Genomic DNA, 25,031 nt, shown 5'->3' with positions numbered 1-25,031 from the left:
ATTAACATTACAGTAAATTGACCTGAGTCTTTAATCTAAGGAATTCCAAACTCCACCCATTTGGTGTCTCACCTCATTCTCATACTAACTTTGTGAGATAGAGAAGGAAGGTAATATTATTCTCTCATTTAAATATGAAACTAGAAACACACAGGTCTTAAGATGCCTTTGTTCATCTTGTACGTGAGATCACTATCCTGCAAAGCTCCTATGGTACTTTGATGGTGTAAAACCACATTTAGAATTTAGCACTCCTAAAAGTTCAAATATTTGTTTTAGTTACAAGTATTTGTTTTGATTGGGAAACATCTCCAAAAACAAGCATTGGTTTCAATAATTGAAACAAAGCAATCATTTGTTTTGAAATGTTTTCTTTTAAAAAAATTAGGGAGGGAATATAGGGGCACAGTTCCAATACACATAAACACAGGACAATTTGAATGGGCTTACTGGCAGGAAGTGGTTTAAATTGTTTCCAAAGTTGTATTCTGTTGTTTAGATCAGGGGTCAGCCTGCCCTAGATGTTAACTAGTTGACCACATGTGGAGAGATAAGGGAGTAGGAAAGCTTTTCACATGTTCATTTCAAGCAAGACAAAACTGCATGTAACTAGGGGATTTACAGAATAGACTAAGGGACTGAGGATTCACTTTTTAATGATTTTCTATGGGTTTCCTTTATAATGAGCTTTCATAATGTATTTAAAGCATGATTCCATTTACAGAAATTCAATTTCAATCCAACCTACCAAGGAAGTTTCTACCTCTAATAAAACCAGGCAGAAAATGAATTCATTTCAAACCAAATTGTAATAGGCTCTATTAAGATACAGCTATACTCTAGGTAGAAAAATGACATAACATTCTATTAGCGAAGATAAAATTAACAAATTATAAATAGGTGAACAAGCAGGCATAATTGAATGCTAGACAATCTTGGGGTAGAACGAAAGAAATAACTTCAAAGAATTTTATAATCTGCAACAACAGTAGGTAAAATGACCAATAGATTACATACCCATGAATGGGGAAAGGATGCCAGTCCTAACAAGCTAACCACCACCACCACCTCCAGCCAATCTCGTTGCTTTAGATGCCACTCTCTTCCCTTTAGCTATTAGTCATGTCCAGATTCTTCTGTAGTTTCTGCCATGCAACAATTAGATTCCAAACCAAAGCTGAAAAAGAAAGGACATGTTGGAAACTTTAAGATTAAGACCCAGAATGAAAGACAGAAAGCTTCAAAATTTAGTAATTTGTGCACATTTATTTTTGTCATAGGACATAAAGGATACATAACATACAACATGATAAACATAATTAACACTGTCATATGTTATATACAAAAGTTGTTAAGAGAGTAAATCATAAGAGCTCTCACCACAAGAAAAAATTGTCTTCTATTTCTTTAATTTTGTGTCTATATGAGATGATGGATGTACACCACTTACTGTGATAATCATTTCATAATGTATGTAAGTTAAATCATTATACTGTATACCTTAAATTTAACAGTGATATGTGTCAACTAATATCTCCAGAAAACTGGAAGGAAAAAAAAAGATAGTACAAACTCTCACATACTCTTCATCTGGATTCACCAATTATAAATATATATCACGTTTGCTTTATTAATCTCATTACCTATCTACATATTGAACCATTTAAGAGCAAACTGAGACATCATGTCCTTTTACCCCTAAATACTTCAATGTGTATTTCCTAAGAAGAAAGACATTCTCTTACAAGACCACAATAAAATCATCAAAATCAGGAACTTAACATGATTACAATATTATCTAATATATAGTCCATATTTTGCCAACTGTCGTAATAACGTTCTTATAATTCTTATAATTGTTCTTATAATTATGTTCTTCCTAATTCATGATCCAATCCAGGTTCACCCATGGATTTATTTGTGTTGTCACTTTAGTCTCTTTTAATCTAGTACAAATCCTTAGACTTTGTCTTTCACAACATTAATTTTTTTAAGATTATAGGGTAGTTATCTAGATTTGTCTATCTCAAATACAGGTTATGCATTTTTTGGTAGAAATACCACATTATGTCATGTCCATTTCAAGATACTGTATCAGGAGGTACATGATGTCCATTCCTTCCATAACTCCTGATTTAATTTCGATCATTTGGATATGGTGGTGTCTACTAGATTTCTCTGTTGTAAACTTCTTTTTTATTTTGTCATTCATCAGTAATTTGTGGGGATTATTTTGAGACTATGTTAATATTATATCCCACATCCTATCTTCACTTTCTAGTTTTAGCATCTTTTGATGATTCTTGCCTAAATCAATTTTGTGTTGAGATATAATTTATATATTATAAAATTCACAACTTTAAAGTGTACAATTCAATGGGCTTTTTGTATATTCACAAGGCTATGCAACCATCACCATTATCTAGTTCCAAGACATTTTCATCACCCCAGAAAGAAACCCTGCACCCTTTTACAGTCATTTCCCTTTCCTCTGCTCCTTCCAGCCCCTGGGAACCACTAATCTACTTTCTGTATTTGTCGATCTATTTCAGACATTTCATACAAAGGGATTCATACAATATGTGGTCCTTTGTGTCTGGCTACTTTAATTTACCAGGGTTTCAAGATTCATTCATGAGTTTTAATCAATCTGTCATTCCTTTCTACCTAACTCAATTATTACTATGATTCTTGAAAACCATAGTAGACAATACTCAAGAATCACAGTAGTTGTATGTACGTATAAATGTAGTTAGATGATACTCTAACTTCATCATTCAATCTACACTTACTAGTTAATATTTTTATCTCGCTTTGTCAGGAAAGCACTTTAAGAAAATTGCATGAAGTTAATTTAAACAGGGTTCTCTTGCCGTCAAGTCGTTTCCACTCTTTAGATAAATGGGCCTACGAAGACTACCTTTCCAGGGTCTAAGTGATCTTCTCTTATTTCCAGCTGAGCCAGCAGCAATGAACCTCTCTCCTCCGTCACCCCTCACGTTCCTCCCCCTCCTCCAGATGCCCCTCCCGGCGGCTCAAGAGGAGGAAGTGACGCACCGGAAGTGCCCCTGTTCCCCTTGCAGTGGGGGGAAGGAATCAAACCCCCAAGATGGCGGCGGCGTCGGAGGAGCGGATGGCTGAGGAAGGAGGCGGCGGCCACGGCGACAGCGGCTCCTCTTCGGCCATCGGCTCTACCCAGCGACTGCCCCCACCGCCCCCGCCCCAGCCCCCGCTGCCGGGGTCCCAGGCGCCCCCAGTCCCGGCGCTGGCTCCTGACCAGCTGCCCCAAAACAACACGCTGGTGGCGCTGCCCATCGTAGCCATCGAGAACATCCTCAGCTTTATGTCCTACGACGAAATTAGCCAGCTCCGCCTGGTGAGGCCCTCGCGGGACCCCCGCCGCCCTCTTTGCCGGGCCGAGGTCTGGGGAGGGCGAAGAGGGGAGAGCGTTCCCCGGGGAGGGAGCCCCCAGCGAGCCGTAGCCGGCGCCAGAGCACCGAGCGCGCCCCTCCCGCCCTAGAGTCTCACTCCGGGCTGGTCAGCGGGGCTTGTCCGGATTCCGCTCTTGCTTCGGGGATGGGAGCGACTGCCGGTGGGAACTTCGCCCAGGGGGCTCCGCGCCCCCTACCCGGAAGCAGGGCCGCGGGTGGGGAGGTGGCGGGAGCTGGGCTTCCCACCTCCGCTCGCTTTGAGCGTGGACACCGGAGGGGTCTCGCCACCTGCCTTTTGTATATCACCTTCCAGCCCCCGGCCGGAGTTAAGGGCGAGAACTCCGAAGTAGGCGAAGTGATCCCAGCCAGGTTTGGTTTGTCTGCGAGAATAACGTATTGTTCCCCCAGCCATCCAAGTTTTCTTGTTGCAGAAGGTAAAGTCGGGTCGGTCAGTCCTTCCCCAAAGCCGGTAAAGGTTTTGAGGAATTCGAACGCGTTTCATAGCCTCAACTCCAGCGCCCTAGTTGACCGATAAAGTAGAACCCTGAGAAGAGACTATTCCGGCTTTGCCTCACCCCTGACACTTCCCACCCATAGTGAAGCAACTTGCCCCTTGACAAGGTTTTTTTTCTCTCTTGCAGTTCATTTCCTAACTAGAGATGTACGCCCACCCGCCAGCTTTAGGAGAGGTTTTATACCTTAAAATCACAGTAGGTCAGTCCATGATTTATAAAAATGAATTTGCCATTGGGATTTTGCTTCACTTCAGAGGTTTGACTGAAGGTTTGATAAATGTCTTAGTTAAGCCAAATATTTCGCTTCCTTACAGTGCATTTATCTTTAAGTGGTAAGAAAATTGAAGGAGGTGGACATTTTGAAATGATTGCAAACCGATTCTGTGTAGAAGCTGAATCTGTGGTTGGGGTTGTTTCTAAGAGGACAAAGACGTATTTCTGAATGTGCTGTGTATAGCATTTTCTTAATAATCAATATGCCATATTTTAGGTTTACACCTTCAGTTTAAAATTGATTATAATTGTATTTTTGAAATGAAAGTATACTTATTTTTTAAAGAAAGCTTATAAATATTCATTCAAACTGGTCGACAGCTTTTTTTCTTGTCAACACAGCAGATCAACCATGCTAGTCTGTAGGATGGAAAATTCTTCATTTGAAAAGTGATATTTCAAAATGATTGTCCCTTAATTTCTAAAACATTTCATCCTAGAATTTCTTGTAGAATCTTAAATAGCCCTTCAATTTTTATATAGGATGATATTTCATCAAAATTCGTGGTATACATTCCTTGGGTCTGGAAATTGGACATAACATTTGATTGAATTGAGCCTTTCAGCCAGACAATGGCTTTGTACAGCTTGGAATGTTCACAGTTCTGTTTTGTAAGTGTTGAGGAAAACTGTGGGGGTTTTGTTCATTATTTAGTCATTTTACTTTTTAAAAAATTTAAAACATTTTTAAGGGGGGGAATCTTAGGGGACAAAGTTAAAACACATCTCACAATTTATTAGTAAATGATATCTCTTTCAAGTGAAATATTTAGCTGCAATCCTTTAAGCGGTTATCTATTCTAGGATTTAAAAAAATACAAATTTGTAGTTTCAAAGATTTTTTTTCATAAGGAGTCCCTTACCACGCCTCCACTCCCATTCCTCTCCCCACCCCCCCACCCTGAAAAAAAGGTTCTACAGCTAGTTTTACATCTCAAAGATGGGTTTTTTTTTCCCCTCTGCTTTAGTAATGGTGAAGTGCTTTTTTATTCCTTTCTTTACTTAAAGTTAATGGATAATTGTTAGGTTAAATGGATAATCTTTTGTGGGGATTTGAATGTATCTGGTTTTAGGTTCATTGGTTTGGTGTCATAAGATACAATTCAAGTAACATGAAAGATTCTTTCTTGCCACTAGATGTCAGCATTAATTTAATTATGATCTTTTAAATGAACTTGGCAGTCTAGAGACACTGCCTGGTAGGTAGGTGTTTTACATGCCTTTTCTAATTTAAGTGGTCATTTATACGTAATGAACTGTTTGCCCAAAAAAAAAATTGATAGCAGTATGTATGCTGCTGTCTGGCATATAAATTACATAGTTTCTTTTATTGTTAAGTATTTTTTTAAGTGAAGTTAAAGTTGGATATACTTGGAAGAGAATGATGTAAATTAAGAACAGAATTGGTTTCATAAAGCTAAATGTCAGCTGTTTGGTGGTTGCTGAGCTAGTTTATGTATTTTTCAGGGTTTTTTTTTCCTTCCTTCCCAGTTTGCTTGCCTTATTAGGGCCTCAAATCGTAACTATTGTTAGCAGCTAAATTAGAGGACGGGTATACAATCCATGGATTTACTACTCTGTATTTTATTTAAAAGATTTGCCCTAAGTTGAAATTGCTAAAATAACATTTTTCAAATATTTGTACAGTTCAGTTGATGATAGTCTTTGCTTCCGGTTGCTATGAATAATTGAAATTTGCCTCTCCAGTCTAGTTATTTTCAAGGGACTGTTCAAATGCCTTATTAAATTGGATTTTGTTTTGTTTTTTCTGCCACTGACTTGCTCCAAAGATATATGCATAACCTGGAAATTCTAGTTACACAGAAATAGTTCTTTAAATACTTGACTCCTCCAGTGTATTTTAAATTACTGGTTTGAACATAACTTTTGAAATGACAAACATGTACTTTGAGTTGTTTTCCGGTAAATTACACAGATTTGTGCTGATGTGGCATTAGACTGTCACCTAGGCCCCTTGACAGGTATGAGAATTTTTGAAACAAGTGGCAAAGGTTAAGAAGCGAGGCCCTACCCCTACTCAGAGAGCAGATCGAAACTAACTTTGAATGTGTAACTTTGATTCATGAGCACAGTGTTCTCACTGAAAAAATGAGTATGGAAGGCTTCTTAAAAGATGTTTTAGAGATCCTGTCAAATTTTTTCCTCTGTGGTTCTAGTGGAGCTCCTATAAATTTAATGGAATCCTATTAGGGGTTCAGAACATAAATTTGACTAAAAGTTAAATTCAGAAGTCATGCTTATTATTTGGAATGATACTTTTCAGTTGGTAACAAAGTACATAAAATACGTGCTTTTGTCCCAAGATACTTCTCTAGAGCACTCTAGCTAGTTAAATCTGTTACCCATATATAGTTCCTTTCAAATCTTTTCTTCAAATGTGTTTGAAAACTTAAGTTAATACAGAGGGTTGATTATGATTATGGTAGAAAATATGAAACAGAATGGGAAGCCATTACCTTTTTTTTTTTAAGTAGGTAAGCTGTCTTCCTCCTATCTCTTTCTCTATACCAGTAGCTCTCAAATTTTTTTGTCTTGGGACACCTTTACACTCTTGAAAGTTATTGAGGATCCTAACAGCTTACCTTTGAAAATTCTAGAGAACATAAGAATACACAGTACATATTTCATTGACTGCTGTTACATGTCATGTTGCCTCTGGAAAACTTTGCTGCATCTTGTGAGAGAATGAGCATGAAAATGGCAAATAACATTTTAGTTTTATGAAAATAGTTTGGCTTTGCAAACCCTTGGAAAGATCTTGTGAATCCTGGGGTCCCTAGACCACACTTTGAGAACCACTGCTCCGTATTGCTGTATTATAGAAAATATACTCTGCATTGCTGGGTTTTTTCCCTATCATGTCATCTTCAGGTTATTGATTTTATTAACAAGTGCTTAAGTATAGGTAAGAAATTACAACATTTGGGGGACAATTCACTCTTTCTGCAGATTTGCAAAATAAAGGTATTTAGTCTGTAACTCTGCGCACAGTATCATCATTGAGGCAGAATGTACGTACCTTCCTTGAGCAAGTTTACAAAGCACCAGGATAACAAATGCATAGTAGTAAATACAGGAATGTTGGGGTTAATCAAGAGAAGCTTCCTCAGGATAACTAATTTTCATCCAGTTAGTAAAAGAACATTCCCATCAGAAAAAAAAATGACATATAAGGTAATGAAGTAATTGGAGAATGGTGACTTTTTCAGGGGTTAAGATGAGGTTGAATTTGGATGTGTGAAGTTTTAACTGTCCTAGATGAGTGGTCAGACTCCCTCATACTTTCCACCATTTTTATTTAATAGGCCTGTCAAATTTAAGAAATTTTTTTTGAGAATCTCTAGGTTTGACAACTTTTGGCGGGTGGAACAAGTAATGATGTTTGAAAAAAAACAAAACAGGGAGCTGTCCCTACAGGTCATCTTGGCTGACAGCTGTCAGCCAAGATGACCTGTAGGGACAGCTCCCTGCTCGAGTGCTTTTCCTCACTCAAGTGCAAAAAACAAAACAAAACAAAACAAAAATCCATTTCTCAACATCTTCATTATTTCGTAAAAGAGGCCAGATATACTCGTATACCTTGGTAAACTGAATAGTATAGATTGTTACAGTATTGAGGAAGGTACTTTCTATCTTAAAAGGTTGGACTATTCAATGTAATTGGACTAATCCAATTTCATGATTTTTGAGACTAGGAGCAAAAGATAACTCTTGTTCCAGGATTCTCCCAACTACCTACTTCTAGTATTTCACACTTAAGATTGGTTGAAACAAACGTCAGGTTGTTTAGTTTCCCAAACATCTTAGACCTCTCCAAGCACATGCTTTTTCTTCTGCCTACAACCTCTCCTTTGTTTTTCTCACCTAGAAAATATCTGTACCTTCAAGGTACAAAATACCTACTACTTCAAGTGTTGATAGCTCAGTAAAGCCTGTGATTGTGATCTGAACAGGTAGTATTTCTCACATATTATATTGGAATTATCTTTGGAAGTGCCTGTTTCCCACTAAATTTAAGCTCTACACAAACGGGGACATGTCCTTCCATGATGAATCCTTATGGCCTTAGATTGTCTATGATACAATATAAGTACTCAATTATTTGTTGAATAAATGAAATGGTTCTTAAAACATTATTGCTTTGAGTAAACAACAGAAAAAATGTCATTGTGAAGTAAAAGTGTTTTCTGTATAAATTGTAATAGTGCTGAAAAATCAGTTGCTTAACATTTACCTCCAACAGAAGAGACTGGAGAAATTTTGTAATTTGAAGTTTATAGTTCATCCAGAATGTCTTCAACACTCTATAAGACCATTTTAAGAAGTTGATTGACTAAAAAAAAGTACTCTTATGAGAATCAAAATTAATAAGGTGGATCTATTTTAATGGTATAGACAAAAATTAATCAGAAAGGCTTTTCTGTTTGGGTATAATATAGGGTATAATATAGAAATCCTGCGAACAGACTTCTCTTCCTAATTGTTCTGCTCAGGCTAGTATTAAAATAAATTTATGTTCTCTTTCCAAGTGAATATTTAGGAGAGATACCCAGAGAATTTTAAATTTGTTGTAATTTTACCAACAGACAATTGAGAATTAACTCTCTGTCTCTCCATATATAGTATTATATCTTAAATAATACATGCCAGGTAGATAGAATTTTTTTTATAAAAGAGTAAAGTATTCTTATGAAAGAGTTGTCAAGTGGTATCCATAATTTTAATAGGTAAAGGGAATTAAGAGGAATTCACTAAAAAGACAAATAGGACTGACTCATTCTTTGTTCACTTTTTAAAATGATTTTATCACCTGTCATTAACTTTTTGCCACATTTGCTTTATCTCTTTGGCTTGTATGCTCACTCACCATTGGAAAGTAAGGTACAAATATAATGACATTTTACCCCTAAATACATTTATATAGTCACAATATCATCACTTCCAAGGGATTTAATATTACATTTTATACTCATATTTTTCAGTTGTCCCCAAAAATGTTTCTTATGGCTTGGAAGGGTTGAAGAGGCAGTTAAGATTCTTAAATCTAATAAAGCATTAGTCTTTTTAATCTAGAACATTCCTCCCACTTTTTCACTTTTTTCATTCTTTCATGACTTTTTGAAGAATTCAGTCCAGATGGCTTGTCAAATGTTCTACGATGCAGATTTGTCTGATTTAAAGGATTATAGGAAGATCTTGGTTTAGCTCCATCTCTAAACTTTAGCGGTATTGTAAGAACCCCCACTAATGTCCTTAAAATCCTATATTGCCTCAAGAAGTCCGGCTTTCTAGACTATCGTCAACAGTTTCTGTAGCAATAGAGTATTATTTGTGACCCTGATCAGTTGAGGATAATTAGGATAATCATTCCAGTCTGTATAGTGTCAGATCACTAAATTTAAAAGACAGTTTGGAAGACCTGGATTCTTAATTTCACTTTTGCCACTGAATGGGTGGATGACCTTGGTCAAATCATTTAAGTTCTTAAGGCCTCAGTTTTCTCACTGAAAAAGAAAGGATATGTTCTAGTGTCTAAGTTCCTTTGAATTCTAGGGTCTGATAAGCAGTGTAACCTTTGATAATAGCGTCCTAATTAAATTGGAGAAAACCATTAGCTGTTCAATTCATTTGAGAACTATAGAGGATGAAATGAGTACATAAAAATTTTGGTTCCATTACAATATTTCCTTGATTCTCAGATATAGTTCATATTTTAACATTTTTGAAATGAGAATACATCTTGATCAAATTGTATCTATATTATTGTGGCAGTACTTTCTTTTCCAGAGGAGCTTTTATTAAATTGATAACATATCTTGAAGTCTCTACAGCATCTTAAACAAAATTAAAGAAGTCTAGCATACTACACTTCAAGACATCTAGGACAAATATCTGAGAAAGAAATGCTGCCAATTATATTATAATATATTATATATTGTAAGAGTATTCCACTGTCAAAATTTAAAAGATGAAAAATGTGTATCTTATGATCAACTAAGAATTGACATTAAAGATTAGGTTTAACAGGAAAATTTGGGGTTTCACAAATTTATGGTGTATGTGTCTTGCATGCTTAAGAAGGGCCATAGTGGCACAACAGATCAAAAAAGATTTCTAAATAAATACAAGTGAAGAAGAATTTTTATTACTGACCACTTAAGTTAGAAAATAATAAAAAGAATAAACATGGCATTTTTAAGTCTTGAAGTAATTGATGAAGAAAAAAACCACATCTGTTCTTCATGCTGTTCTACAGCAAATAACAGAGGCGCCAAGATTAATGTCTTCATTGTAAACCGATTTATTCCATTAGTTTCCTTTTGTTTTTATAGTGTATATTTTTCCTAATCTCTCAATACACAATTGTTTTTGACATGGTCATCATCTTTGCATATTAGATTCCAGGATTTTATTTTACTGTCTTGGATAAATTGGCAGATTGCTAGGATTTTTATTTTAATCACTGAGTAAATGAAATTTCTTCCCTTTAGCCCTGGGAAATAGTTAAAATAGCCCCAGATTTAGAGCTGCACTTTAAATGAGATAACTTTGTTTTGCAAGTTAACATACATTGTCAGCAGTTATCGTTAAACTGCTCACCTTGGGGAAGATTAGTGTATTTCTGTTTTTCAGAGGTCACTTTGCTTCTTTCAGAGCCCTAGACAAAAGATGTATAATCTGTTGTGTCTTTGTTTTTATGCTATTGGTCAGTCCATGCTTATGGAACATTTACAAAGGGAAGAATACCACATTAAATTCTGTTCTTTTCTTACAATATGGACTAATGCTTAAAATCTTTTTCGCTTTTGTGGTGCTATTCTAGTTTGTATTTTCTGATTTTTTAAAAATTGAAGTATAGTTGATTTACAGTATTGTATTAGTTTCAGGTATATATTTTCTGATCTTTTTACCAGCTTTTAAGGGTCAGTTGAGGCTCCATCTATAAGCCTTTATTTCTTGGCTTTTACTTCTTCATTTGGGGGTTCATCTGCAGAGATTTCAGCTATCTTCATCTGAAATTTCCAGAACCATACCTGTAGTCCTGACATTATAGTTGCTTACAGAAAATGATCAATCAACTGTCCCAATACCAGATCTTTCCAAAAATGGAAACTTTTTTCTCATTACTGTCTGATTTTCCACTCAAAACATGGGAGATTTTATTCCTCTCAGCTTAGCCTGTACATCTGATCTATCTTTAGAAGTAGTTTGCTTGCTAATGGTTTATCCATTACAGACTTTGTGCTTTTGTCCGGTCAGCTCTAACTGAGCAGTCCTTGTCCTCACTTCCTTTAATTTTGGGGGAGGGGAGGGATCATTAGGCTTATTTATTTATTTATTTCATGGAAGTACTGGGAATTAAGCTACCATTGAGCTATACCCTCCCCCCTTGCTTCCTTTAAAGCTTAGTTCAAAACTTGTATCATGTGAGGTCTTCCTTGGTTGACCTTATCTGGTTATTTATTCATAGTCTCATCTCCTGGTCAATTATATACTCATACTAGTCAGTACTTATATTCAGTTGCATTTCTAGATCATTAAAAGATACCTAAATTCTAGTATTTAGCTAGATTCAGTGCAGCAAAATTCTACTATAATAAAGTAATGTATAGATAATACCTTGGAAATTATTATTCTAGTAATTGACTTTAATTTTTTAATTTGTAAATGAATATTTTTCCAGTTTTATTTAAATTTAATTGATATATAGCACTGTATAAGTTTAAGGTGTGCAGAATAGGGATTTGATTTGCAAAAAAACTGTGAAATGATCACCACAGTACATTTAGTTCCATTATTCAACTCAGAAATTATCAAAGAGGTTGTAGAGTCCACAAACACAAGAAGTATTTTTCTATGAAGTTGTGTTAGAGGATGCCTCACAGCAAGTAGTTTTAGCAACAACAGTAACAATAAAACCCTCAATTTTTATTCCCCAGAGGCACCACTTTCAAGTCTTTGTGTTGTTTTTCTTCTACTTGATAATATCTGTTGATTTTCTGCTATGAAAGATGAGGATTCCATCTGCTTTATTCCCCTTCATAATATACACACACAGACACACTCTCTTTTCCTTCCTCGAATAACATAATAAAAGTTTCTTTTTTCTCTCACATAAAGTTCAATAGCAGTGTTTATGGCAATGTGATTATTCAGGATTAGGGCACTGGTTCTCAAAGTGTGGTCCAGGGATCCCAGAGGGGTTCCCAAGACGCTTTCAGGGAGTCTGCAAGATCTAAAATATTTTCATTATTGTACTAATTATTTGCATTTTTTACTCTCATTCTTTCATGAGTGTACAGTGGAATTAGCTCTGTGACGTGATGATGTCATCATTCTTAGAGCTAATGAAATCTGCACTTGTGTATTGTGTTTTCTAGAATTAGGTTCTAAGGTAAGCTTACCTCAGTAAATTAAATGTAGAAGTAGTAGATAATGAAATTCAGTTGTGTTCCATTAAACCATACATCAGAGATTTGTAAAAATGTAACTCATTAAATATTTTTAGAAACATATACATTAATAAATATTTATTTTTTCAGTAGATTCTGAACAAATATTGATAACTTATTTAGTTAGAAATAGATTCCACTGTATTTTTAAATATAATTCATTAAAATTATTCTTAGTATTTAAACTTTAATTATATTTTAATTTACTTTGAAATTGGAAAGAACCGTTTACCTTCATACCTTTCATTTGGCATGCTGTGATTTAGGAGATATCTGGTGTTTAGTATTAGTGTATCAAAACCTTTATTAGCTTCAACCCAGTTTACCAGAATTTTTGTCCCTGTAATCTCGGGTGAAAGCAAACTTGCAGCAAGAGTTTCATCAGTATTTCATTTCAACAAGTATTTGTCAAACATTTGTGTTTGGGGACTGTGAGAAATAGAAGGGTGCATAAATAGCCCCTGACTAATTGACTTAGCCTTGATGTAGGTTTATCTCAATCTCTCAGTGTCGCACTTTCAACATCCACACCTACACAGTGAGAATAAACTTTGAGTCACTGCAAAATTCTCAGGGAACAAAGAACAAACATTTTGTGTAGTTGGTTTCATTAAAATACGACAGATACTAGAATATCTCAGAAATATAAGAATTAAGTATATGAAGCAAAGTTTTCAAATTAGTACCAAGACAAACTTTATTTAACACAATTTTTATGTAGCACTTTATATTTTTTACCAAGTGATACAGCAAGCATTATTTCATTTAATCCTAATGATATTCCTATATACTAGGTACTATCCATATTTTACAGACGTCTGATTCAGGGTTTCAAATGGTAGCTGACTTGCTCAAGGATGTATAAAAGTTAGACTCAAATTTAGGTGTTCTGACTTCTAATCCTGTGCTTTTATTGTACAAAAATACCATATTTTTAAAGGATTCAAAATAGTTAAGATTTCACTATACCTGTTAAGATATTTTGGAGGATATGAAGATATCTAATATAGGCCTTGGCCATTGTAAACTGTCATAGTTAATCCAAATCACTAGAAGAAATAATGAAAAACTCTAATTCTGTTATAGATCATATAAACTTCGTGAGGGGTTAGACCCAAGTTTTAATATGTATATTTGGATAAAGGAGAATTTTCTTGTTTCAAACCATTAAAAACCTGATGTTGTTTTGCTGATCTTCAGAACTGTGGTCTCTGACCATGATAATGGGGATACATTCAGAACATTCAACAAATACCTAAGTAAAGGAATAAAGTATTCCTTGCCTACACATAATACTAATTTTTAAATGCAATATTGCAAGTTATAATGAGGGATTTACCCACATAAATTGATTCAGATAGCAAACTGGGGAACAATACTAGCACAGAAAACTTTCAGCCATCAGTTATGAGTCTAAATTAATTCTTTATTATCAGTTTGGTTTTTTCTTTTTTAAATTGTTCTTTCTCCTCCTCTCTTCCCATAGGTTTGTAAAAGAATGGACTTGGTTTGCCAGAGAATGTTGAATCAGGGATTTCTGAAAGTGGAAAGGTATCATAATCTATGTCAGAAACAAGTGAAAGCACAGCTCCCAAGGTATGTTATAGTGAACAATGGCCATAATTTATCATTGGTTATTTTGTTTATTTCTTGAGTTTTTTTTTTTAATCTCAGTAAGGTTTACGTGTTAAATGGTTTCCAAGTTTTTGTAGCAAAGGGTACACAGATCACAGTAAATGATTTTACTATGGTTTGTTCACTCTCACCATATCTGTTCAGCATTTTAGTTTAAGGTCAGGGCATTTAGGCAAGAAAATGAAATAAAAGGCATCTAGATTGAAAGGGAAGAAGTAAAGCTCTATTCATAGATGACAGGATCCTGTACATATGTGATATTATGTATAAGATACAGTAATTATTAGCACTAATTAAACAAGTTCAGCAGGGATACCAGTTAAAAAATCAGTATACAAAAATCAATTGTATAATTCTTTGCACTATTGATAAATGATCTCAAAATGAAGTTAAAACAACTCTAGGGGGAGGGTATAGCTCAAGTAGTAGAGCACATTCTCAGCATGCATGAGGTCCTGGGTTCAATTCCCAGTACTTCCTCTAAAATTAAATAAATAAATAAACCCCAATTTTTAAAAATTCCATTCACAGTAACATTGAAATAATAAAATACTTAGTAATAAATATAATGAAGTCTGAAATTTGTACATTAAGAACCACAAGACATTGTTAAAAGATATTAAAGAAGACTTAAATAAATGGAAAGGTATTCTATGTTCATGGGTTGGAAGATTTCATATTAAGATGGCAGTACTCCTCAGATTGATATACACATTCAGTGCAACCCCTATCAAAATCTCAGCTGTCTTTTTTTGCAGAAATTGACAGACTGATCCTGTAATTCCTATGGAAATGCAAAAGACTCAGAATAATCAAAACAACCTTGAAAAAGAAGAACAAAATTGGAAGACTACCACTTCCCAATTTCAAAACTTACTACAAAGCTACAGTTATCAAAACATTGTGATACTGGTATGAGGATAGACATATAGATCAATGGAATAGAATTAAGAGGCCAGAAAATAAACCCATACATTTTTAGTCAGTTGATTTTCCACGAGAATGCCAAGACAGTTCGGTGGGGAAAGAAGTGTTTTCAACAAATGATGCTGGGATAAAAGAATGAAGTTTGATACCCTTCTCAAACCATATACAAAAATAAACTTAAAATGAATCATAGACTTAAGTGTAAATGTCAGTGCTGTACTATAAAACCTTGAGAAGAAAACAGTCATAAACCTTCATGAACTTGGATTAGGCAATTTTTTTCGTATTTTTTTTACTTACAGTATAGTTGATTTACAATGTTGTGTTTCTGATGTACAGCATAGTCATTCAGTTAATACATATATTCTTTCTCATATTCTATTTCATTATAGGTTATTATAAGCTATTGAATATAGTTTTCTGTGCTATACAGTAGGACTTTGTTGTTTATCTGTTTTGTATATAGTAGGTTGTATCTGCTGATCCCAAACTCCTAGTTTATCCCTCTCCCTCCTTTCCCCTTTGGTAACCATAAATTTGTTTTCTATAGCTGTGAGTCTGTTTTTGTTTTCTAAGTAAGTTCATTTTTGTCATTTTAGATTCCACATATAAGTGATACATGATACTTGCCTTTCTCTGTCTGACTTACATCACTTAGTATAATAATCTCTAGGTCCATCCATGTTGCTGCTACTGGCAAAATTTTATTCTTTTCATGGCTGAATAGTATTCCTGTGTGTGTGTGTCACAACTTTCTTATCCATTCATCTGTTGATGGACATTTAGGTTGCTTCCGTGTCTTGACTATTGTAAATAGTGCTGCATGAACACTAAGGTGTATGTATCTTTTTAAATTAGAGTTTTCTTAGGATATATACCCAGGAGTGGGATTGCTGGATCATATGGTAAGCCAATTTTTTAGTTTTTTAAGATATCTCCATACTGTTTTCCATAGTGGCTGCACCAGATTACATTCCCACCAACAGTGTAGGAGGATTTCCTTTTCTCTACAGCGTCTCCAGCATTTATCATTTGTGGACTTTAATGATGACCATTCTGACTGGTATGAGGTGATCTCTCTTTGTGATTTTGATCTACATTTCTCTGATAATTAGCAATACTGAGCATTTTTTCACATACCTATTGGCCATCTGTATATCTTCATTGGAGAGATGTCTGTTTAGATCCTGTTCATTTTTTGATTGGATTTTTTTTTGTAATTGAGTTATATGAGCTGTTTGTATATTCTGGAATTTAAGCCTTTGTCAGTCATATCATTAAGCAATGCTTTTTTAGATAGACACCTAAAGCATAAGTAACAAAATAAAGTAGACAAGCCAGACTTCATCAAAGTTTAAAATTTCTGAGCCTCAAAGGACACCATCCAGAAAATGGAAATTCTAATCACAGAATGGGAGAAAACATTTGTAGTTCATGTATCTGTTAAGGGATTTGTATCTAGATTGTATGAAGAACTCTTACTACTCAACAATAAAAAGATAAATAATTCCAATTTGAAAGTGGGCAAGGATTTGATAGAAATTTCTCCAGAGAAGATATACAAGCACATCAAAGATACTCAGCATCATTAGTCATCAGGGCATTAGGAATCAGAATACTGTGGGGTACCACTTTACAACCACCAGGATGGATGGCTAAAATTTAAAAAGACAAGTGTTGGGAAGGATATGGACAAATTGGATCCCTCATCTGTGACTGGTGGGATTATAAAATGGTGCAGCCACTTGAGAAAACGGTTTGTTTCTCAAAAAGTTAGGCATAGGGTTACAAACGACCCAGCAATTTCACTCCTAGGCATATATCCAGGAGAAATGAGGCTGTGTCTACACAAAAACTTGTACACAAATATTCATAGCAGCATTATTCATCATAGTCAAATGTGGAAACAACCCAGAAGTCCATCACCAGATGAACTGATAATCAAAATTATGATATGTCTAATAATAGAGTATTACTCAACAGTAAAAAGTAGTGAAGAACTAGTGATACATGCTACAACATGGGTGAACCTTGAAAACTGTGCAAAGTGAAAGAAGATAGACACAAAACTCCACATGCTCTGTATGACTCCAGTTATCAGAAATGGCTGGAATAGGCAAATCCATAGAAACAGAAACTAAATTAGTTGTCACTAGGGGCTAGGTAACGGAAGAGATTGATAATGGTTACAGGCTCTCTTCTTGTGATAATGAAGATGTTCTGAAAGTAGATAGTTCTAATGGGTACATAACTGTGACTATACTAAAAACTATTAAAGTGTACACTTTAAAAATGAATTTTATTATATGTTAATTATTTCTCAGTAAAACTTTTTTAAAAGTTCAAATAAGCTGATTTTAAAGGCAAAAATATATGGTTTCTTACCTTTATGTCCATGTGTAATTCTTTTATCTAATTTCTTTTATTCTAATAGCCATTAGGATTGATATAGTACAAAACAACAAAACAAAACAAGAAAAACGTTTTTTCCAAATATCTTACCAATGGGTGCTAGTCCTTGGTAAGAATTTCTGAACACAGTGATTCATTTTTCGTTACAGTTAATTAAATTATGACCCAATTGTAGACTTCTAAATTAGCATGTAAATGTTAGGCTTACATTAAGGCATTTTGAGTGCTTAGCGTTTTGGTCTACAATACTTCTTTTAATGATTGCCCCCCCCCCTTTTTTTTTTGTAGAAGAGAGTCAGAAAGGAGAAACCATTCTTTAGCTCGTCATGCAGACATCCTTGCTGCTGTTGAAACAAGGCTATCACTGTTAAATATGACTTTCATGAAGTATGTGGATTCCAATCTTTGTTGCTTCATCCCAGGAAAGGTAAAATAGAATTGCTTACCTGGAACAGCTGGATTGCACTGTATAAACTTTAAATTATTATAAAGTTGCAAAGTGATTTTTTTTAAATGACAGAATTATTCCTGCCTCTTTGAGTGAGTTTCTATGAATGGATTTGTTTAGCTTCTGTGTAGTAACTTAATAAATATGTAGAACTTATGTGCTCTTTATATTTAAAATTCTAATTATAAAATACACATTCTTTAGAAGCTCTACTATTCTTTAGAAAAGCTTTTTAAGAATTCATGCTCAAGAAAAAAATGTTGAGATTTTACTCTTTGTTAAGATGCCAGAGTGACAGCAATGAAAACGATAGGTATTGTCCCTGCCTTCAAGATTGTTATAATCTTAGGGAGGCAGAGTAGGAGAGACAGGTTGGTTTTGTTTTGAGAAATCTTTCATAGAGACAATTTACAAACTTCCAGATTTGACAAGAATACATAATTTTTGTGTAGCAGTATACTCAGAGCTAAATAATAGTGCTGTTTAACACATAAATAAGTATATTGTGGTGTATTTATTGTTACTAAGTTAATAAATACCCCAACATTCAACATGCTACTCATACCTTCACTAGTATCTTGCTTCTTGAATTGAGTGTAAATTCAGAATGAAGTAGTGTCTGTATCTTTTTATGTGGAAGGGATGGAGGTGGAATTAAAGGTCATTTTGCTACTTCATTGATACTGATAAAAGGCTCGCTTAACATGGTTGGAACTAAGTAATACCTAGTAAAATCTGAATGTCCTCTTTCTGTTATTTCCATAGATAATTAACATGAACAACATTTTATGTGTACTTTTTCCATTTTCAATCTATGATGTTTATTGGGAGTCGGGGGAGTTCTGTTTTTTATTTTATTTGAAATATTCTTTGATATAGCTCACGTTCCTCATATTAGCTACTGTTGCTTTTGTAGGGGGCTATAAAAGGGTGACCAGTTAGAAACTTTAGATTCTGATTCTCAATGCCAGATTTTATCCAGGTCTGATTCATAGCCCTTAACTCTTTTTTTTTTTAATTGAATTATATATAGTTGATTTACAATGTTGTATTAGTAGCCTTAACTCTCAAGTGTTCCTGGGATGTTCACTGAACTAGAATAGGTTGTCTCCTATAGTCTCATAGTTTTTATTGTATATCTTATAATGTTAAGATTATGAATATTTAAGAAACATCTCCAAGTTTCATTTCTTTTTTTTGTTTTTTTAGGGGTGGTGGTGGGGAGAGGTAATTAGGTTTATTTATTTATTTCCTAATGGAGGTACTGGGGGTTGAACCCAGGATCTTGTGCATGCTAAATAAGCACATGCTCTACCACTGAGCTATACACACACACTCTTTTTTTAATTATATTTTATTTATTTATTATTATATTATTTAATTATTTTAATTTGGCTGGTTAGGGGAGGTAATTAGGTTTATGTATTTTTAGAGGGGGTACTGGGGATTGAACCCAGAGCCTTCTGTATGCTAAGCATGTGCTCTACCACTTGAGCTATACCCTCCCCCTCAATGTTTCATAACCTCAGAGACAGTTTAGTCAGTTGTTACTAACAAGAGTTGAGTAGCTTGCAGCAAAGTCTGTGTGGCCTGCAAAGATGTTTTCATTTCTGCCCTTTGCAGAAGTTGCCCATCTTTTTGTTCTAGTTCATCAGGATCATGTGGTTGGAATGACGATATTTACTGTCTAGACAAATGAGATTAAATCCAGTTGAATCCTGCTCTTTTTTGGAAACCACTTGTTGACTTTTCACTTTAAATTCTAGTACCAACTAAGGTGGTAGAAATGGAGTATGGAGAATAAAAGATACAGTCAAACCATGCTGTATAAAGAAATACTCAGAAAATCTTAAATGCACTTCAGTTTTTTAAATATGGAAGAAAAAAATTTAAATTAAAAGGGATGGAAAGGAAAAATAAGGATATCTCAAGTGGAACAAAAAGACAAAAATAGAAAATGAGAACATAGGAGATTCAATATTTTAATAGGAACTTTGCTGAACATTAGATTAAACAAAGAAATTATCACTCGTCCACAAGAATCAAAACAGTTAAATGATACTGATAGTATGTCATTTATTACTGTGCCACTTTAAACATAAGCATGACAGTAAATTGCATGTGTTAGAAATATGATAGTTACTTCCATTTGTTTTTTTTTTAATTTGCATTCTTTTTTCTTGAGGTATAGTCAGTTTACAATATTGTATCAATTTCTGTGTTCAGCATCCATTTGGTTTCTTACCGTACTTTTTTAAAACTTAAAAATATTTTTCGTAACTATTATATCTCAAGCCTGGGTAGGATTCTGTATGCGGCATGTTATTTGAAAGGGGTAGAAATCAGCAATTAAAGAGTTCAGGTGACCTTGCCTAAGACCTGTGATCTTTACACTGGACACAAGACTCATGCCATTACATTCCTGTTGCTAAAGTAATTTTCAGAATGTAATTAAACCTACTCAGAAAATGAAATATTTTAAAAATTGGTAAATACTATGCTTTCTTAATATGTGTCTCTAAAGCCACTGCAGCCACTGATGACTGAATGCTAGAAGCCATTTGGTTCTAACATGCAGTGTCCTTTTTTTTACCTTGTCCTTCGCTTGTAACTTTTGGACAGAGGAAAGAAAATATTTTTAATTTTCTTGAAAACATAGATAATGATTCTTGACTAAAATAGTCTCTATGTAGTAAGATTTGAAAACATTAAGTTTTTTGATGGAAGACTTGAGCAAATAGAGATACCTTGGTTTCACACTATATTTAGAAGGCTAAATATAGTAAACAGAAGAATATTTGACAAATTGGTTTACAGATATAATTTAGTATCAGTAATCCCCATGGGATATTTTTATATGAAATTAATTCTGAAGATAAGAATTATGGAAGAGGATTAACTGCACGATAAATTTTTTTAAAACCTAGAATAAATGCGTGGTACATGATAGGTCTGTATACATGTTGATTTTCTATGCTGTCACCTGTCCATCCACATCATCCATCTACTCAGCTCCACTCTGTTCTAACTCCCCTTACCCATTGAAATTCTTACTTCTCACTGCCAAGTCCTTCATTAGGCATACTCAGTTCTTTCAGACAGATCTTATGTCTCTCTACTTTCTTTTTTACACAGCACTTTGCTTGTACATTGAACTTATTACAGTTTGAGCTACCCTTTGCTGCTTATGAGTCTTTCACTAAGTCATCTTGCATTGGGTAACATGTATGTCTTATTCACGCTGGAATCATTGTAACAGTCATTTCTAGTCTAGCTCAGACATACTGTAAATATTCTTCTGTCTACTAGTGTTTATGTACATAAACATAATATGGATAGATCTATTAATAAAGCTGTGGATACTCTTTCAAGTATTGTTATCTTTTTAAAATCCCTCTCAATATAAATTCTGTTAACCATGACATTTATGTTCAAAACAAAATCTGGCCTCTAAAATCCTATTTTTGTATTGAGTGTAACCCTGTGGCTTGTCCCTGAACAGTTTTATTTAGTATGTCAATATTGACCAGTTTATGATGTTTGACTATCTTTATCATTCATGTAACAAATATTCATTGAGTATTTGCTGTGTGCCAGGCACTGCTAGGCTGTGGGAATCTGACAGTGAAACTAGAAATGGTCTCTTAGCTCATTGAGCTTACTATATTATGTGAATGCAGAAATGAACAGAAAGATGTATTTACAACTTGTAATGTGTATTCTGAGGGGAAAACAAAGGATTTGATGAAGATGTTAACATGATTTAAACTGAAAGAGGATTCAGAAAAGACTGCTTTCTCTGGGAAAGTGAAATGTTACTGAGACTTTTTCTTTCTTATAACACACATATAAAAACTTTGATAAACACAAAACTACTGTAGATCACTTAATATCCTCGCACTAGTACATAGAACCTCAGTCAATATGAAGGACCTTTAAAAAATACTGTATTACTACTTTACCTTATTTTTTTATTAACCATTTCTTAATTATATATAAATAATTAGGCCATATTTTTCAAAGCTTTGAGCGTATGCTAACTTCCATACATTTTTACTATTTGGAGATACAGATGCAGGTTGCATATTTCTAACCCTTGTACTCCTTAAGCAAGCCAGGCTGGCTCTGACCTTGAAGCCATTGCCATTATTACTGCTGCCTAAATGCTTTTCTCCACAGATCTTCAAGTGATTCATTCCTCTTAATCATTCAGTTTTACCTTAAATACGTCAAAGAAGCCTTTCCTGACTACCTAGTCTAATGTTATTACCTCTTCCCCCAACAGTAACTATCACATTTTCCTCTTTTTTCCCCATGGCACTATTTTAAATTATTGTTCGTTTACTTTAGCTTCATGAGAAGATTTTGTCAGCCACGTTCACTGTTTTTACTCCAGTGCTTTGAAAAGTGATGCATACATAGTGAGAATTCAGTAAATGCTTGAATAATGAATGTTTATCTTACAAGTTAGCATATGTTAGTATAATTAAACTGTAAGCCCAAGAGAAAGTACTCTTTTTTCTTTTTTTTAATATATGTGATAATTCCTAATATGGTAGTTCAGTAAGTTACTATCAAAAAAAATGTTATTTTCTTCTAAAATGAGTTCATAATCTAGTAGCAATGCCAGAAATAAATGTATCATTTAGCCACTAGTACCTCAGAATTCTGCCTTTGACTATCTTATTCTGTATCTTCTGGCCTCACTATCATTTGCAGTTTCTCTTCTGAACTCCTAATATGCATCTCCAGATATTCCTGCCTGGCTAGTATCATCTGCATGTCCCGTGTAATTCAAAACCAGCATATCTCATCTCCTATTACATTTGCCTACACGTATACCACCTCAGCCCAAGCCGATTCCTGGTCATCTCGCCAGGCCCACTAACGTGCCTCTCCTGTGAAATCTCAGATTCACGATAAGAACACACCCTAACAGTTCAGTTTTGCCAACATTTATTAGGCACACATGATGGTAGACTGACAAGGATTATCTCATTGCCCTGAGAGTCTAGAAAGTGTTGAGGACTGTGATTTGTCCTGGTACTGTTCTGCAAGATTATGGGTTTCTCTAGCAATACTCAGCAGCCTGAAAAAAGAGAAGAAAAGGCAGATTATAAGATTGTTCCAGAGTTGGGTGCTGGCCAGATAAATGCAGTAGTGACAGTGAGTGGGATTCAAGGTGGGTTTGAGATATTTTGGTGACAGAATGGTTTGGCTGATTAACCCACAGTTCTTGTTAGGTGAAGTCCCATTGGAATAGATGTCATCCAGCCTGGAGACCTTTAGAGGTGTGAGTTATTATCTTCAGGTCTACGTGGAAGCCATGGGAGGTATTAATAACTTCGCAGGGATTAAAGCTGAGGGCAGGATGCCTAAGGAAGGTTCAGTTACCATTCCAGCAAGAGAATTAGGAATCAGGATTGTTAGAGCTTAGTTCTTCTCCATGTGTATATGCCTTGTGTTTCCCCATTGCCATTATTATTAAAAAGAAAAAGGATCTTTTGCTACCCTTTAGTGATAGCAAGAAAGTGGGATCTGAGGAGACCTCATTCCAATCCACAGCAGGTCTTAGAGAAACAGAACTTCAAGGATAGAGCACGTAGTGGCAGTGTGAAGGACAGAAGGAAATCAGGGTGAGTCCCTGGGGCTTCGGAAAACAGTGAAGTGGGTTTGGAGGATTAATAGAATATGAGTTTGGGTAGTTCCCCCACCCCTACCCCTGCTTGCTTTCAAGATTTAATTCCTTAGTTTAGTGTTCAGGTTTCTTTAGCAATTTGTGTATCCTTCTTTACTTCTTTACACATGTCTCTCCCCAGTTATACTGTGATTTCCTTCAGGGCAGGATCTGTATTTTAATCATTCTGAATCATTTGCCCCAGTAAGTATAGTACAGAAAAGATGCTTAATAAATATAAAGATGAAATGTTTAAAGTATTAGAACAAGCCCAAAACCATGTGTCACAGATAATGTTATCAGTTGTCAGTATATCAGTTAAGTCATCCCGTAGGTGTTTATAGGACTTGCAAAACAAGCAGTCCTATTTTCTTTTTTTTTTTTAAACTGAAGTGCTAATGAGAGCTCATTATTTTAGGTGATTGATGAGATTTATCGTGTGTTGAGATATGTCAATTCTACCAGAGCCCCTCAGCGAGCTCATGAAGTACTTCAAGAATTAAGGGATATTTCCTCCATGGCAATGGAATACTTTGATGAAAAGATTGTTCCAATTCTAAAGAGGAAATTACCAGGATCAGATGTATCTGGAAGACTCATGGGCTCTCCTCCAGGTATCTCTTGTTTATAATATGTTCAGTTTATAATAATGTTTATGTAGCTTTATAACTTGCTCTTTTTCCCCACTTAACTGTTTGTCTTGAACTTTTCTGACTCTGTAACTGTATCTCATTTTTAATGACAGGTTGGCTTACAGACATAACTTATGTAACTGATCCCCTGTTATTAAGCACATTTGTCTCCAGATTTTCAGTATTTAAACTATACTCTGAAGAACAATCTCATGGCTAAATCCCTGTCCCTATCCACAACTATTAACTTAGAATAAATTTATTAGAGTAGAATTGCTGGATATATGTGTGTATGTTTTTTGATGTTTCTGACTAGTTAGTATTCATTGTCCTAAAATAGAATCAAATATACCAGACAAAACCCAAAAAATTCTTCATAGAAATAACCAATTATTTCAGCCCCTGGAGTATCTAGCTGCTACTTTAAAAGACAGGGTGCATAAGGCTATTTTGAACACTGTCAGATCCTAGAGACTTGTGCCCTTATCTACTGAAAGACTGAACTGTTCAGTAATTTCAACCCCTGCAAATATTTTAAATCAGGGAACAAATTTTAGTAAAACATTTTGTTTGTTCAGATCAATTAGCTCCCTGGAGTACTCAGCGG

General features: G+C 34.8%; 1 protein-coding gene and 2 long non-coding RNA genes across 3 annotated transcripts in view; 1 reads left to right on the top strand and 2 right to left on the bottom strand.

The window, feature by feature from the left end:
• Positions 1-989: 989 nt before the first annotated feature.
• On the bottom strand, positions 990-3,004 carry LOC140688763 (uncharacterized). The gene is made up of 2 exons (XR_012063571.1): positions 2,921-3,004; positions 990-1,177 (listed from the first exon to the last, which is right to left on the bottom strand). It is a non-coding gene; the product is annotated as an uncharacterized lncRNA (long non-coding RNA).
• A 71-nt stretch (positions 3,005-3,075) lies between these two features.
• The window catches only part of FBXO28 (F-box protein 28), a 27,656-nt gene continuing 5,700 nt past the window's right edge, over positions 3,076-25,031 (top strand). Inside the window, exons 1-4 of the mRNA XM_006198847.4 lie at positions 3,076-3,376; positions 14,180-14,289; positions 17,956-18,094; positions 24,211-24,406. Coding sequence (XP_006198909.1) covers positions 3,110-3,376; positions 14,180-14,289; positions 17,956-18,094; positions 24,211-24,406 — 712 coding nt within the window. The 5' untranslated portion in view covers positions 3,076-3,109. The remainder of the gene's footprint in view (positions 3,377-14,179; positions 14,290-17,955; positions 18,095-24,210; positions 24,407-25,031) is intronic.
• LOC107033066 (uncharacterized) overlaps positions 23,055-25,031 on the bottom strand; it is a 26,096-nt gene continuing 24,119 nt past the window's right edge. Inside the window, exon 4 of the long non-coding RNA XR_001458467.3 lies at positions 23,055-23,204. This is a non-coding gene — a long non-coding RNA (uncharacterized lncRNA). The remainder of the gene's footprint in view (positions 23,205-25,031) is intronic.

This window comes from Vicugna pacos, chromosome 23 (assembly GCF_048564905.1).
Source record: "Vicugna pacos chromosome 23, VicPac4, whole genome shotgun sequence".
Classification (NCBI taxonomy): domain Eukaryota; kingdom Metazoa; phylum Chordata; class Mammalia; order Artiodactyla; family Camelidae; genus Vicugna; species Vicugna pacos.
Note: the sequence above shows the minus strand (reverse complement) of the source record. Positions and strands in the feature narration are given on the sequence as shown.